This window comes from Pristiophorus japonicus, chromosome 9, assembly GCF_044704955.1.
Source record: "Pristiophorus japonicus isolate sPriJap1 chromosome 9, sPriJap1.hap1, whole genome shotgun sequence".
NCBI lineage: Eukaryota > Metazoa > Chordata > Chondrichthyes > Pristiophoridae > Pristiophorus > Pristiophorus japonicus.
Genome location: NC_091985.1, coordinates 25,392,624 through 25,405,153, shown reverse-complemented (window position 1 = coordinate 25,405,153; position 12,530 = coordinate 25,392,624). Strand labels below are relative to the sequence as shown.

General features: G+C 45.4%; 1 protein-coding gene across 3 annotated transcripts in view; it reads right to left on the bottom strand.

Moving 5' to 3' along the window:
* The window catches only part of efcab2 (EF-hand calcium binding domain 2), a 74,233-nt gene that overhangs the window by 11,211 nt on the left and 50,492 nt on the right, over positions 1-12,530 (bottom strand). For all 3 annotated transcript variants that reach the window (XR_011594985.1, XR_011594986.1, XM_070889199.1), the window contains exons 5-6: positions 8,966-9,008; positions 8,107-8,173 (exon numbers count right to left, since the gene is read on the bottom strand). Coding sequence is in view for 1 of the 3 variants with exons in the window: in XM_070889199.1 (XP_070745300.1) it covers positions 8,107-8,173; positions 8,966-9,008 (110 nt within the window). In the remaining 2 variants the exon portion in view is untranslated. The remainder of the gene's footprint in view (positions 1-8,106; positions 8,174-8,965; positions 9,009-12,530) is intronic.

The window sequence follows — 12,530 nt, the reverse complement described above, 5'->3', positions numbered from 1 at the left end:
AGACAGAGGGAAACAAAAAGGAGACAAAAGCAAAAGACAGAAAGGAGATGAGTAAAAGTGGAGGGCAGAGAAACCCAAGGCAAAAAACACAAAGGGCCACTGAATATAAAGGGGCTGCAGGAGGGGTCAAAACTAAAAATCATGGTTTAAAAACTAGTATGAAAACACTCTACCTAAACGCACACAGCATTCGAAATAAAGTAAATGAGTTGACGGCACAAATCATTACAAGTGGGTATGATTTGGTGGCTATTACAGAAACGTGGTTGCAGGGTGGCCAAGACTGGGAATTAAACATACAGGGGTATCTGACGATTCGGAAAGATAGACAAGAAGGGAAAGGAGGTGGGATAGCTCTGTTAATAAAGGATGATATCAGGGCACTTGTGAGAGACGATATTGGCTCTAATGAACAAAATGTTGAATCATTGTGGGTGGAGATTAGAGATAGTAAGGGACAAAAGTCACTGGTAGGTGTAGTTTATCGGCCCCCAAATAATAACTTCACGGTAGGGAGGGCAATAATCAAGGGAATAATGGAGGCATGTGAAAAAGGAACGGCAGTAATCATGGGGGATTTTAGCCTACATATCGATTGGTCAAATCAAATCGCACGGGGTAGCCTGGAGGAGGAATTCATAGAATGCATACGGGATTGTTTCTTAGAACAGTATGTTACAGAACCTACAAGGGAGCAAGCTATCTCAGATCTGGTCCTGTGTAATGAGGCAAGAATAATAAACGATCTCCTAGTAAAAGATCCTCTCGGAATGAGTGATCACAGTATGGTTGAATTTGTAATACAGATTGAGGATGAGGAAGTAGTGTCTCAAATGAGCGTACTATTCTTAAACAAAGGGGACTACAGTGGGATGAGGGCAGAGTTGGCTAAAGTAGACTGGAAACACAGACTAAACGGTGGCACAATTGAGGAACAGTGGAGGACTTTTAAGGAGCTCTTTCATAGTGCTCAACAAAAATATATTCCAGTGAAAAAGAAGGGCGGTAAGAGAAGGGATAACCAGCCGTGGATAACCAAGGAAATAAAGGAGAGTATCAAATTAAAAACCAATGCGTATAAGGTGGCCAAGATTAGTGGGAAAATAGAAGATTGGGAAAATTTTAAACGACAGCAAAGAACGACTAAGAAAGCAATAAAGGTAAACTTGCACAAAACATAAAAACGGATAGTAAAAGCTTTTACAGATATATAAAACGGAAAAGAGTGACTAAAGTAAATGTTGGTCCCTTAGAAGATGAGAAGGGGGATTTAATAATGGGAAATGTGGAGATGGCTGAGACCTTAAACAATTATTTTGCTTCGGTCTTCACAGTGGAAGACACAAAAACCATGCCAAAAATTGCTGGTCACAGGAATGTGGGAAGGGAGGAACTTGAGACAATCACTATCACTGGGGGGGGTAGTGCTGGACAGGCTAATGGGACTCAAGGTAGACAAGTCCCCTGGTCCTGATGAAATGCATCCCAGGGTATTAAAAGAGATGGCGGAGGTTATAGCAGATGCATTCGTTATAATCTACCAAAAGTCTCTGGACTCTGGAGAGGTACCAGCAGATTGGAAAACAGCTAATGTAACGCCTCTGTTTAAAAAAGGGGGCAGACAAAAGGCAGGTAACTATAGGCCGGTTAGTTTTAACATCTATATTGGGGAAAATGCTTGAAACTATCATTATGGAAGAAATAGCGGGACATCTAGATAGGAATAGTGCAATCAAGCAGACGCAGCATGAATTCATGAAGGGGAAATCATGTTTAACTAATTTACTGGAATTAACGAGCATGGTGGATAGAAGTGTACCGATGGATGTGGTGTATTTAGATTTTCAAAAGGCATTCGATAAGGTGCCACACAAAAGGTTACTGCAGAAGATAAGGGTACGCGGAATCAGAGGAAATGTATTAGCATGGATAGAATTGGCTGGCGAACAGAAAGCAGAGAGTCGGGATAAATGGGTCCTTTTCGGGTTGGAAATCGGTGGTTAGTGGTGTGCCACAGGGATCGGTGCTGGGACCACAACTGTTTACAATATACATAGATGACCTGGAAGAGGGGACAGAGTGTAGTATAACAAAATTTGCAGATGACACAAAGATTAGTGGGAAAGCGGGTTGTGTAGAGGACACAGAAAGGCTGCAAAGAGATTTAGATAGGTTAAGCGAATGGGCTAAGGTTTGGCAGATGGAATACAATGTCGGAAAGTGTGAGGTCATCCACCTTGGGAAAAAATAAATAAAAGGGAATATTATTTGAATGGGGAGAAATTACAACATGCTGCGGTGCAGAGGGACCTGGGGGGTCCTTTTGCATGAATCTCAAAATGTTAGTTTGCAGGTGCAGCAGGTAATCAGGAAGGCGAATGGAATGTTGGCCTTCATTGCGAGAGGGATGGAGTACAAAAGCAGGGAGATCGCACTGCAACTGTATACGGTATTGTTGAGGTCGCACCTGGAGTACTGCGTGCAGTTTTGGTCACCTTACTTAAGGAAGGATATACTAGCTTTGGAGGGGGTACAGAGATGATTCACGAGGCTGATTCCGAAGATGAGGGGGTTACCTTATGATGATAGATTGAGTAGATTGGGTCTTTACTCGTTGGATTTCAGAAGGATGAGGGGTGATCTTATAGAAACATTTAAAATAATGAAAGGGATAGACAAGATAGAGGCAGAGAGGTTGTTTCCACTGGTTGGGGAGACTAGAACTAGGGGGCACAGCCTCAAAATACAGGGGAGCCAATTTAAAACCGAGTTGAGAAGGAATTTCTTCTCCCAGAGGGTTGTGAATCTGTGGAATTCTCTGCCCAAGGAAGCAGTTGAGGCTAGCTCATTGAATGTATTCAAGTCACAGATAGATAGATTTTTAACCAATAAGGGAATTAAGGGTTACAGGGAGCGGGCGGGTAAGTGGAGCTGAGTCCACGACCAGATCAGCCATGATCTTGTTGAATGGCGGAGCAGGCTCGAGGGGCTAGATGGCCTACTCCTGTTCCTAATTCTTATGTTCTTGTACCGCAGGAGCAGAATTTCCAAAATTGCGGCCATCACACGACAAATCGGCGACCATTGCACTGCACAGCGTGGCCGCTGATTATTGCCGTTAGCAGGCCTTATGGGTGGGGGCAATTTCGGCCCCCTGAATTCCGGAGGTGAGGGGAGAGTGACTGACCTTGACATCAAGGCAGCATTTGACTGAGTGTGCCATCAAGGAGCCCTAATAAAATTGAAGTCAATGGGAATCAGGGGAGAATGCTCCGCTGGCTAGAGTCATATATATCACAAAGGAAGATGGTTGTAGATGTTGAAGGTCAATCATCTCAGCCCCAGGACATCACTGGAGGAATTCTTCAGGGCAGTGTCCTAGGCCCAACCATCTTCAGTTGTTTCATCATGACATTCCTTCCATCATATGGTCGGAAGTGGCGATGTTCGCTGATGATTGCACAGTGTTCAGATACTTTCGCAACTCCTCAAATAATGAAGCAGTCCATGCCCGCATGCAGCAAGACCTGTATGACATTCAGGCTTGGGCTGATAAGTGGTAAGTAATAGTCGCGCCACACAAACCAAGCAATGATCATCTCCAGCAAGCGAGAGTCTAACCACCTCCCCTTGATATTCAATGGCATTACCATCGCCGAATCCTCCATCAACATCCTGGGGGTCACCACTGACCAGAAACTTAACTGGACCAGCCACATAAATACTGTGGCTACAAGAGCAGTTCAGAGGCTGGGTATTCTGCGGCAAGTGTCTCACTTCCTGACTCCCCAAAGCCTTTCCACCATCTACAAGGCACAAATCAGGAGTGTGATGGAATACTCTCCACTTGCCTGGAGTGCAGCTCCAACAACACTCAAGAAACTTGACACCATCCAGGACAAAACAGCCCACTTGATTGGCACCCCATCCACCACCTTAAACATTCACTTCCTGCCCCACTGGCACACCGTGGCTGCAGTGTGTACCATCTACAAGATGCACTGTGGCAATTCGCCAAGGCTTCTTCAGCAGAACCTCCCAAACCCACAACCTCTACCACCTAGAAGGACAAGGGCAGCAGGCACATGGGAACACCATCATCTGCAAGTTCCCCTCCAGGTTACGCACCATCCTGACTTGAAAATATATTGCCGTTCCTTCATCGTCGCTGAGTCAAAATCCTGGAAATCCCTCCCTAACAGCACTGTCATCATCATCATCATCATAGGCAGTCCCTCGGAATCGAAGAGGAGTCCATGGCACTGTGGGAGTGCCTTCACACACAAGGACTGCAGCGGTTCAAGAAGGCAGCTCACCATCACCTTCTCAAGGGCAATTTGGGATGGGCAATAAATGCCAGCGATGCCCACATCTCAGGAACTCATAAAAGAGAACTACACATGTTCTGATAAAACCTTGATAACGTTTGTTAGCAAATGTTTGTTAGCAAATGTATGTTGGCAAATGTTTGTGAGTTCGGGGCCCAGAAGAGGCGAGGGCCCAGGGGCTGCACGGACCAGCCCACACTGCGATATTTGTGCACAATAGGTCCATGCAGCAGAGCTGGTCTCCAGTCGTCTTGGATAACCCTTGCCACTGGACCAAGACCTAGCTCTGTCAAGCCCGTGTGGTGGCTGGTGTGCAACGGCCACCACAAGTTAAAAAAATCCATGCACAGGTATCTTCCACCCTTCAAGATTTAGTTCGGGACCTGGAATATTAGGTCCTTCATTGAAACATCTTTTTGGCGTGGAAGCAAGTTATCCTCGACTCAAGGGACTGCCTATGATGATGATGATGATGTTAGCAAATGTTTGTTGGTAAATGTATGTTAGCAAATCTTCCATGGTGGACAAGTCTGAGTATGAGCTATTTTATAAAGACAGGAACATTAGATAATCTAAAACACAATGGGGGAGATTTTGCGATACACCATCGATAAACCCCTGAAAATAAAGGATAAGAGCTTTCTGCCCTATTGCTATGGTGGTCATTGCCATTTTGCTGGGGTCCTCAGAATAGTCAGCTGAACCAAGTGCACTGTTAATTTAGGAATAGTCATCAGAGTCCCATGATGTCACCAGGTCCCCAATGCAATTTTAAATCTCAGCTGTGTGCTCCGTGCCGCTCGACCCAGTATCAGTTAGCGGTTCAGCTGGAAAGGAGTCCAAAGGCAAGGACTTCTTTATTTTCATGGCATCAGGAGGAGCACGATGATAATCTTGACTTCTGCCACACCGAGACCCCCCATCCTGAGAATGGACCCTCCCCCCCCCCCCGCCACAACCTAGCTTTGACAGGGCACCGAGGCCAGTCAGGCTGCCCGATATTGTGGGGGCCCGGAGCTAGCAGGCTGCCATATGGAGTCAGGCTAGTCAGGCTAGCCCTTTGTTAATGAGGCCCAGCCCTCAAAATGGCCCAGACGTCCCGTCAGCACTATCGGGTGAGCGGGGAGGAGGTCTGTTCTTTGACTTTTTCAGCTGCCTGAAAATTCGCAGAGGGAAAACCTACCCCAACGTATTATACAATTATCAGCTTGGCTCACTCAATGCAGAAATAATGCTACATTGTTGATGTCTTTTTGATGAGGCATTAAAATGAGGTGCCATCTATCTGCTCAGGTGAACATAAAAGTTCTCATGGCACTATTTGAAGAAGAGTAAGGAGTCCTGCCTGTATCCTCAGTCAGCAGCTCCAGCATGTGACTCTCCTTTCCCATGCTATATACCTCCACCAGGTTTTCGGTGGCTGTTTGTGGGACCCTGTTATGTGGAAATTGGCAGCTAAGTCAGCCTATATAACAAGTGACTGCACTTCTTGTAAAAGAATTTGGGACATCCTGAGGATGTAATAAGGCGCAATATAAAATGAAGTGCTTTCCTTTATTAATTTCTACTGAACTATATATGTGTGTCCCTTTAAGGTTACAAATACATGGTGTGAAATAAACACTGGGTCAGTTCACACAGAAGTCAGCATGCAGATATTCTGGCTCTGGTATTTATGTTGAATGTTCAGCCATGAACTCATTGAATGGCGGTGCAGGCTAGAAGGGCCGAATGGCCTACTCCTGCACCTATTTTCTATGTTTCTATGTTTCTATGTTCCTGAGAATTCCTTTGTTTCTTTATACGATTGCCAAATATGACATAAATTTGCATTAGACATTCGAAGCATAATCGACTGGAAGTGTGCACGGTGTAAAGTTTTTACAATATTACTCATGGATATCCCACGGCTTTGGCCATAATGTGTCAAAGGCTATACTGGGGTCGAAATTGCCCCTTTTTGCGTCTTCAGTGGGGCTAACAGGGAATGAAACACTTCTCGCCGGGGGGACCGAGGTGGGGGGGCGCTACCGGTTCCCGGGAAATTGCCCAGGAGTTAGTGGAGGCGCTGTCACGGCAACACCGTGCCCGGTGGATAGCACCCCGGTCCGCTGCACAAGCAGCGATAACGTCATCGGCATGCGCAGCGACCCCTTAGCGCCTTGCGCCGGCCCATTTCCACCCCGCGGCGGATATTGCCCCTCGGCCCCAAGGTTGGCGCAACTGGGTGTCAGTGTTAGCCTCGCGGGTCGTGAAGCGGGCCGACATCCGCTCGCGGGGCGGAAGTTAAAGGGGAGGTCGCCAGCGCCCCCACCACCATCTTGATGGTTTTGCTGACTCTCCGGTTGGCTCCAAAAGTTGTACCTTATTGTGGCCCGGGCCGCCATTGTGCAGCCTGGCACTCCGCTTTGGGTGCAGGGCTGCAGCCCCGGTACCAGGCTGCGTGGTGGGCTAGTGGAGACCATCAGAGGCCTTGCAGAGTGCGCAGCGGCCCTCCCCTTTAAGCAAAGGAATATCCACGTCGCGCTGCCGATCGTGCCCCGTTAGCGCCGCTGGACATGCCCCGACAGGAAGAGGAGCGCGCAAGATTGTGCTCCACTTCCTCTACGGGACGGAAAGGCCAATTTCGCGGCTGGGGTGGGACTTCTGCACCGGACACAGGAAGCACCGCCCCAAGCAGGTTACCTCCTCCAACCGGGACTCAGGGCAATTTCACAACCACTGTTTTATAGCAATAGGGGTTTTATGCTATGTAATACACAATATATTATCAGGGCCACTAGTTTATAATGACTGAATAAGTCAAAATCCCTTTTTATTGCATGTTATTCTGGTAACTTTCATCTTTTGGTGATCAAATTCAGCAAATCTTTTGATGTTCCACAGAAACGGTGCCCTTAAATTATCACCTGTATATTAAATTTTTATCTTTTACTTTTTTGTTTAAAAGTCAAGGATGCTGAAGAAGATGATAGGCAATACAGCAGACTGGTGGTGTGATTTAGGAGTAGAGAGGAGAGGACAGATTGTGGGAATTAGCAGCAATTACACGGAGTGCTGGGCTTTGGTAACATTGTTAAGTATGTTATGGGGCGTGGCAGTATTGTGAGGGGGAAACCTGGGAGGGTTTCGTAGCAGTGTGAGCAGAATATAGGGATTTGGTTTGCTGGTGGAATGACTGGGATCTGGCAATAATGTGGGAGGGAGCCTTGAGTTCAGGTGGGATGGGAATGGATTTGGGAATGTGGCCCAGCTGCAGCATAAACGGACCAGCTCTGCTCACCCATCAACATTCTTGAACCACAAAATGGAGTTACTTCCTCTGGTGGCTATTTTCCCAGAAGCAAACGATCGTTCTGTAATCAATTGCTTTCAGGAAAATGGCTTTTTCAATTCCCCCTCCAAATTCTTAGTGACGTCAAAGACAAACGTCCATCCCCTTGCACTCAATGTTGCTAGGGCAAATAGAGAGGAAAATACGTCATATTTTATGGTGTCATAATACTCCCGCCCCCAAACCCATCAGACTTTCTGACAGGGGCCAAAGGGCATCAGGCCCTGGCATAACCAGGCCCCACCCAAAATGTCATGCCCCCTTAGTAAGCTTTCCTTTCACAGCCCCAAAGTCAAGTAATTTTGGTCACAGTATGGTTAAGCATGATAGAAAAAGCATGACAAGTAAGTGTTACCAGAAATGTGTTATACTTACAGAAAGAGCATGCTACAAGCTAGATATAAATATATTTCATGTATACACACAAACACATATAGATATTACCTTCCTCAGTCAAAAACTTTGTAAGTTCATCTTGGGTAAGATATCCTTTTTTATTTAGATCCAACACCTGGGAATTAAATATAACAGTCACATTAAAAGATTTGTGTGTAAAATCAGAAGTACTTAACGGAGACAGATGTGCTTTAATTGCAGAGTACATGTTGTTACAAGTTTCCTTAGATATTTTCTCAGGTGCAGCAGTGCCAGACAGAGGACTGAGCATCTTATGTCTAGAGGTGTGCCTGTCCTGCCCAATATTTAACTAAAATGATGGTGTAGCCTAGGAGTGTAACTGGATCTGATCTGAACAGGACATTGTGCCTCGCAAGTGCCCCGACATGTGTCTCTCTGATCCTTTTAAAGGAAAGTACTTGGTAAGATGAGATCAGGCAGTTCAGAAAGTGAACGTACAGAGTAACAATCAAAGCAAATTCCACTTACTTAGCTCAGTCTCACTTCTTTCCTTGAGAATGTGCGAAAAAAATTTATAAGCCAAGTACCCTGTCCCTTTTTTACTTTTGGCATTACCTGCCTTTCCATTTACTTCTAACTGCAAAAAATGACCTGATGTATTTTTGGCTTCCACCTCCCAACCAAGGACTGTGTTTTACATAGTATTTACAGCACAGAAACAGGCCATTCGGGCTAACTAGTCTATTTTGGTGTTTATGCTCCACACAAGCCTCCTCCCACCCTGTTTCATCTAACTCTATCAGCCCCTTGATAGACCAGCTGGTCTTTTCCTACCCGTCGGTTTCGTATGTTCATAACCTGTTTGCCCAAGTGGCTCTTTGTCCTTTTGTGCTCCCACCCAGCGAGAGAACTGAGGTTTGACAAGTAACTTAAAATCCAACTATACCTCAAATGCTCGCAAAATAACATCCTCTGGTTGGGGTCTGTATCTATAAAACAAAATAGAAAAAAAGCATGTTAAGAAAGAAAGAACCTGCATTTGTGTAGCACCTTTTACAAGCTCAGGACGTCCCAAAGCGCTTTACAGCCAATGAAATATTTTTTGAAATGTTGTCACCGTAGTAATGATGGACAACTTTAATTCAGGATATCAGCCATTGACACAATGAAAGTAGGAAGCCTTAAGTTGGTGTGGCAGTAATGCAGCATACTGTGCTGTGGTGTTAGTTGTTCTTATAAACGACTTAGAGGAAGAAATTGTGCTCAAAGTTGCAAATTGGCAAATTATACCAAATCAGGAGCTGTGGCAAATTATGGATATCAATGTGCACAAATTCAAAAGGATCTTAACAAGCTCGATCAATGGGCAGAGAAATGGCAATATGGGGAAGAGTAAGATTATGAGATTTGGCAGATGTTTGATTATGTGCTAAATGTACCTAAGATGTCAGAGCAGAAGCAAGATCATTGCGTTTGACTAGACAGGTCACTAAATGTTGCCAGGCTGTTAAAAAATTAACATACAAATGCATAGCAAGGGGGATGACATATAAATCGAGAGCTGTCATTTTAAAACCGCATTTGACCCTGCTGAGACCATGGAGTAGAAATTGATATGACTTCTCGCCTGTTTTCTGGGTCAAGAATGGGCATTTTGCAGTGTAAAGTTTCACGCTGGAATGGTACTATGTGGGAAGTCAGGGACGCTTCCGGTGTCCCTGACGACTACGTATGCGAGAAGTGTATCCACCTGCAGCTCCTGACGGACCGCATTGCGGCACTGGAACTGCAGATGGATGAACTCTGGAACATGCACGATGCTGAGAATGACGTGAATAGCACGTTTAGTGAGTTGGTCTTACCGCAGATAAAGGGTACATAGCCAGTTAGGGAATGGGTGACCAACAGGAAGGAGCCGTGCAAGGAAGGTAGTGCAGGGGTCCCCTGCGGTCATCCTCCTGCAAAACAGATACACCGCTTTGGGTACTGTTGAGGGGGATGACTAATCAGGGGTGGCAGCAGCAGCCAAGTTCATGGCATCGTGGGTGGCTCTGCTGCATAGAAGGGCAGGAAAAGGAGTGGAAGAGCTATAGTGATAGGGGATTCAATTGTAAGGGGAATAGATAAGACATTTCTGCGGCCGCAACCGAGACTCCAGGATGGTATGTTACCTCCCTGGTGCAAGGGTCAAGGATGTCTCGAAGCGGGTGCAGGACATTCTAAAAAGGGAGGGTGAACAGCTAGTTGTCGTGGTGCATATAGGTAAAAAATGGGATGAAGTCCTACGAGACGAATTTAGGGAGCTAGGAGCTAAATTAAAAAGTAGGACCTCAAAAGTAGTAATCTCAGGATTGCTACCAGTGCCACGTGCTAGTCAGAGTAGGAATCGCAGGATAGCTCCAGATGAATATGTGGCTTGAGGAGTGGTGCACAAGGGAGGGATTCAAATTGCTGGGACATTGGAACCGGTTCTGGGGGAGGTGGGACCAGTACAAACCGGACAGTCTGCACCTGGGCAGGACTGGAACCAATCTCCTAGAGGGAGCTTTTGCTAGTGCTGTTGGGGAGGAGTTAAACTAATATGGCAGGGGGATGGGAACCTATGCAGGGAGACAGAGGGAAGTAGAATGGGGGCAGAAGCAAAAGATAGAAAGAAGAAAAGTAAAAGTGGAGGGCAGAGAAACCCAAGGCAAAAAGCAAAAAGGGCCACATTACACCAAAATTCTAAAGGGGCAAAGTGTGTTAAAAAGACAAGCCTGAAGGCTCTGTGCCTCAATGCGAGGAGTATTCGGAATAAGGTGGACGAATTAACTGCTCAGATAGCAGTTAATGGGTATGATGTAATTGGCATCACAGAGACATTGCTCCAGGATGACCAAGGCTGGTAACTCAACATCCAGGGGTATTCAACATTTAGGAAGGATAGACAGAAAGGAAAAGGAGGCAGGGTGGCATTGCTGGTTAAAGAGGAAATTAATGCAATAGTAAGAAAGGACATTAGCTTGGATGATGTGAAATCGGTATGGGTGGAGCTACGGAATACCAAGGGGCAGAAAACGCTAGTGGGAGTTGTGTACAGATCACCAAACAGTAGTAGTAAGGTTGGGGACAGCATCAAACAAGAAATTAGGGATGCATGCAATAAAGGTACAGCAGTTATCATGGGTGACTTTAATCTACATATTGATTGGACTATCCAAGCTGGTAGCAATGCGGTGGAGGAGGATTTCCTGGAGTATATTAGGAATGGTTTTCTAGACCAATATGTTGAGGAACCAACTAGGGAGTTGGCCGACCTAGACTGGATGATGTGTAATGAGAAAGGACTAATTAGCAATCTTGTTGCGCGAGGCCCCTTGGGGAAGAGTGACCATAACATGGTAGAATTCTTTATTAAGATGGAGAGTGACACTGTTAATTCAGAAACTAGGGTCCTGAACTTAAGGAAAGGTAACTACGATGGTTTGAGGCGTGAATTGGCTAGAATAGACTGGCAAATGATACTTAAAGGGTTGACGGTGGATAGGCAATGGCAAACATTTTAAGGATCACATGGATGAACTTCAGCAATTGTATATCCCTGTCTGGAGTAAAAATAAAACGGGGAAGGTGGCTCAACCGTGGCTAACAAGGGAAATTAAGGAGAGTGTTAAATCCAAGGAAGAGGCATATAAATTGGCCAGAAAAAGCAACAAACCTGAGGACTGGGAGAAATTTAGAATTCAGCAGAGGAGGACAAAGAGTTTAATTAAGAGGGGGAAAGAAGAGTACGAGAAGAAGCTTGCTGGGAACATAAAAACTGACTGCAAAAGCTTCTATAGATATGTGAAGAGAAAAAGATTAGTGAAGACAAACGTAGGTCCCTTGCTATCGGATTCAGGTGAATTTATAATGGGGAACAAAGAAATGGCACACCAATTGAACAAATACTTTGGTTCTGTCTTCACGAAGGAAGATATAAATAACCTTCCGGAAGTACTAGGGGATCGAGGGTCGAGTGAGAAGGAGGAACTGAAGGATATCCTTATTAGGCGGGAAATTGTGTTAGGGAAATTGATGGGATTGAAGGCCGATAAATCCCCGGGGCCTATGATAGTCTGCATCCCAGAGTACTTAAGGAAGTGGCCCTAGAAATAGTGGTGCATTGGTGATCCTTTTCCAACAGTCTATCGACTCTGGATCAGTTCCTATGGACTGGAGGGTAGCTAATGTAACACCACTTTTTAAAAAGGGAGGGAGAGAGAAAGCGGGTAATTATAGACCGGTTAGCCTGACATCAGTAATGGGGAAAATGTTGGAATCAATTATTAAGGATGAAATAGCAGCGCATTTGGAAAGCAGTGACAGGATCAGTCCAAGTCAGCATGGATTTATGAAGGGGAAATCATGCTTGACAAATCTTCTGGAATTTTTTGAGGATGTAATTCGTAGAGTGGACAAGGGAGAACCAGTGGATGTGGTGTATTTGGACTTTCAAAAGGCTTTTGACAAGGTCCCACACAAGAGATTGG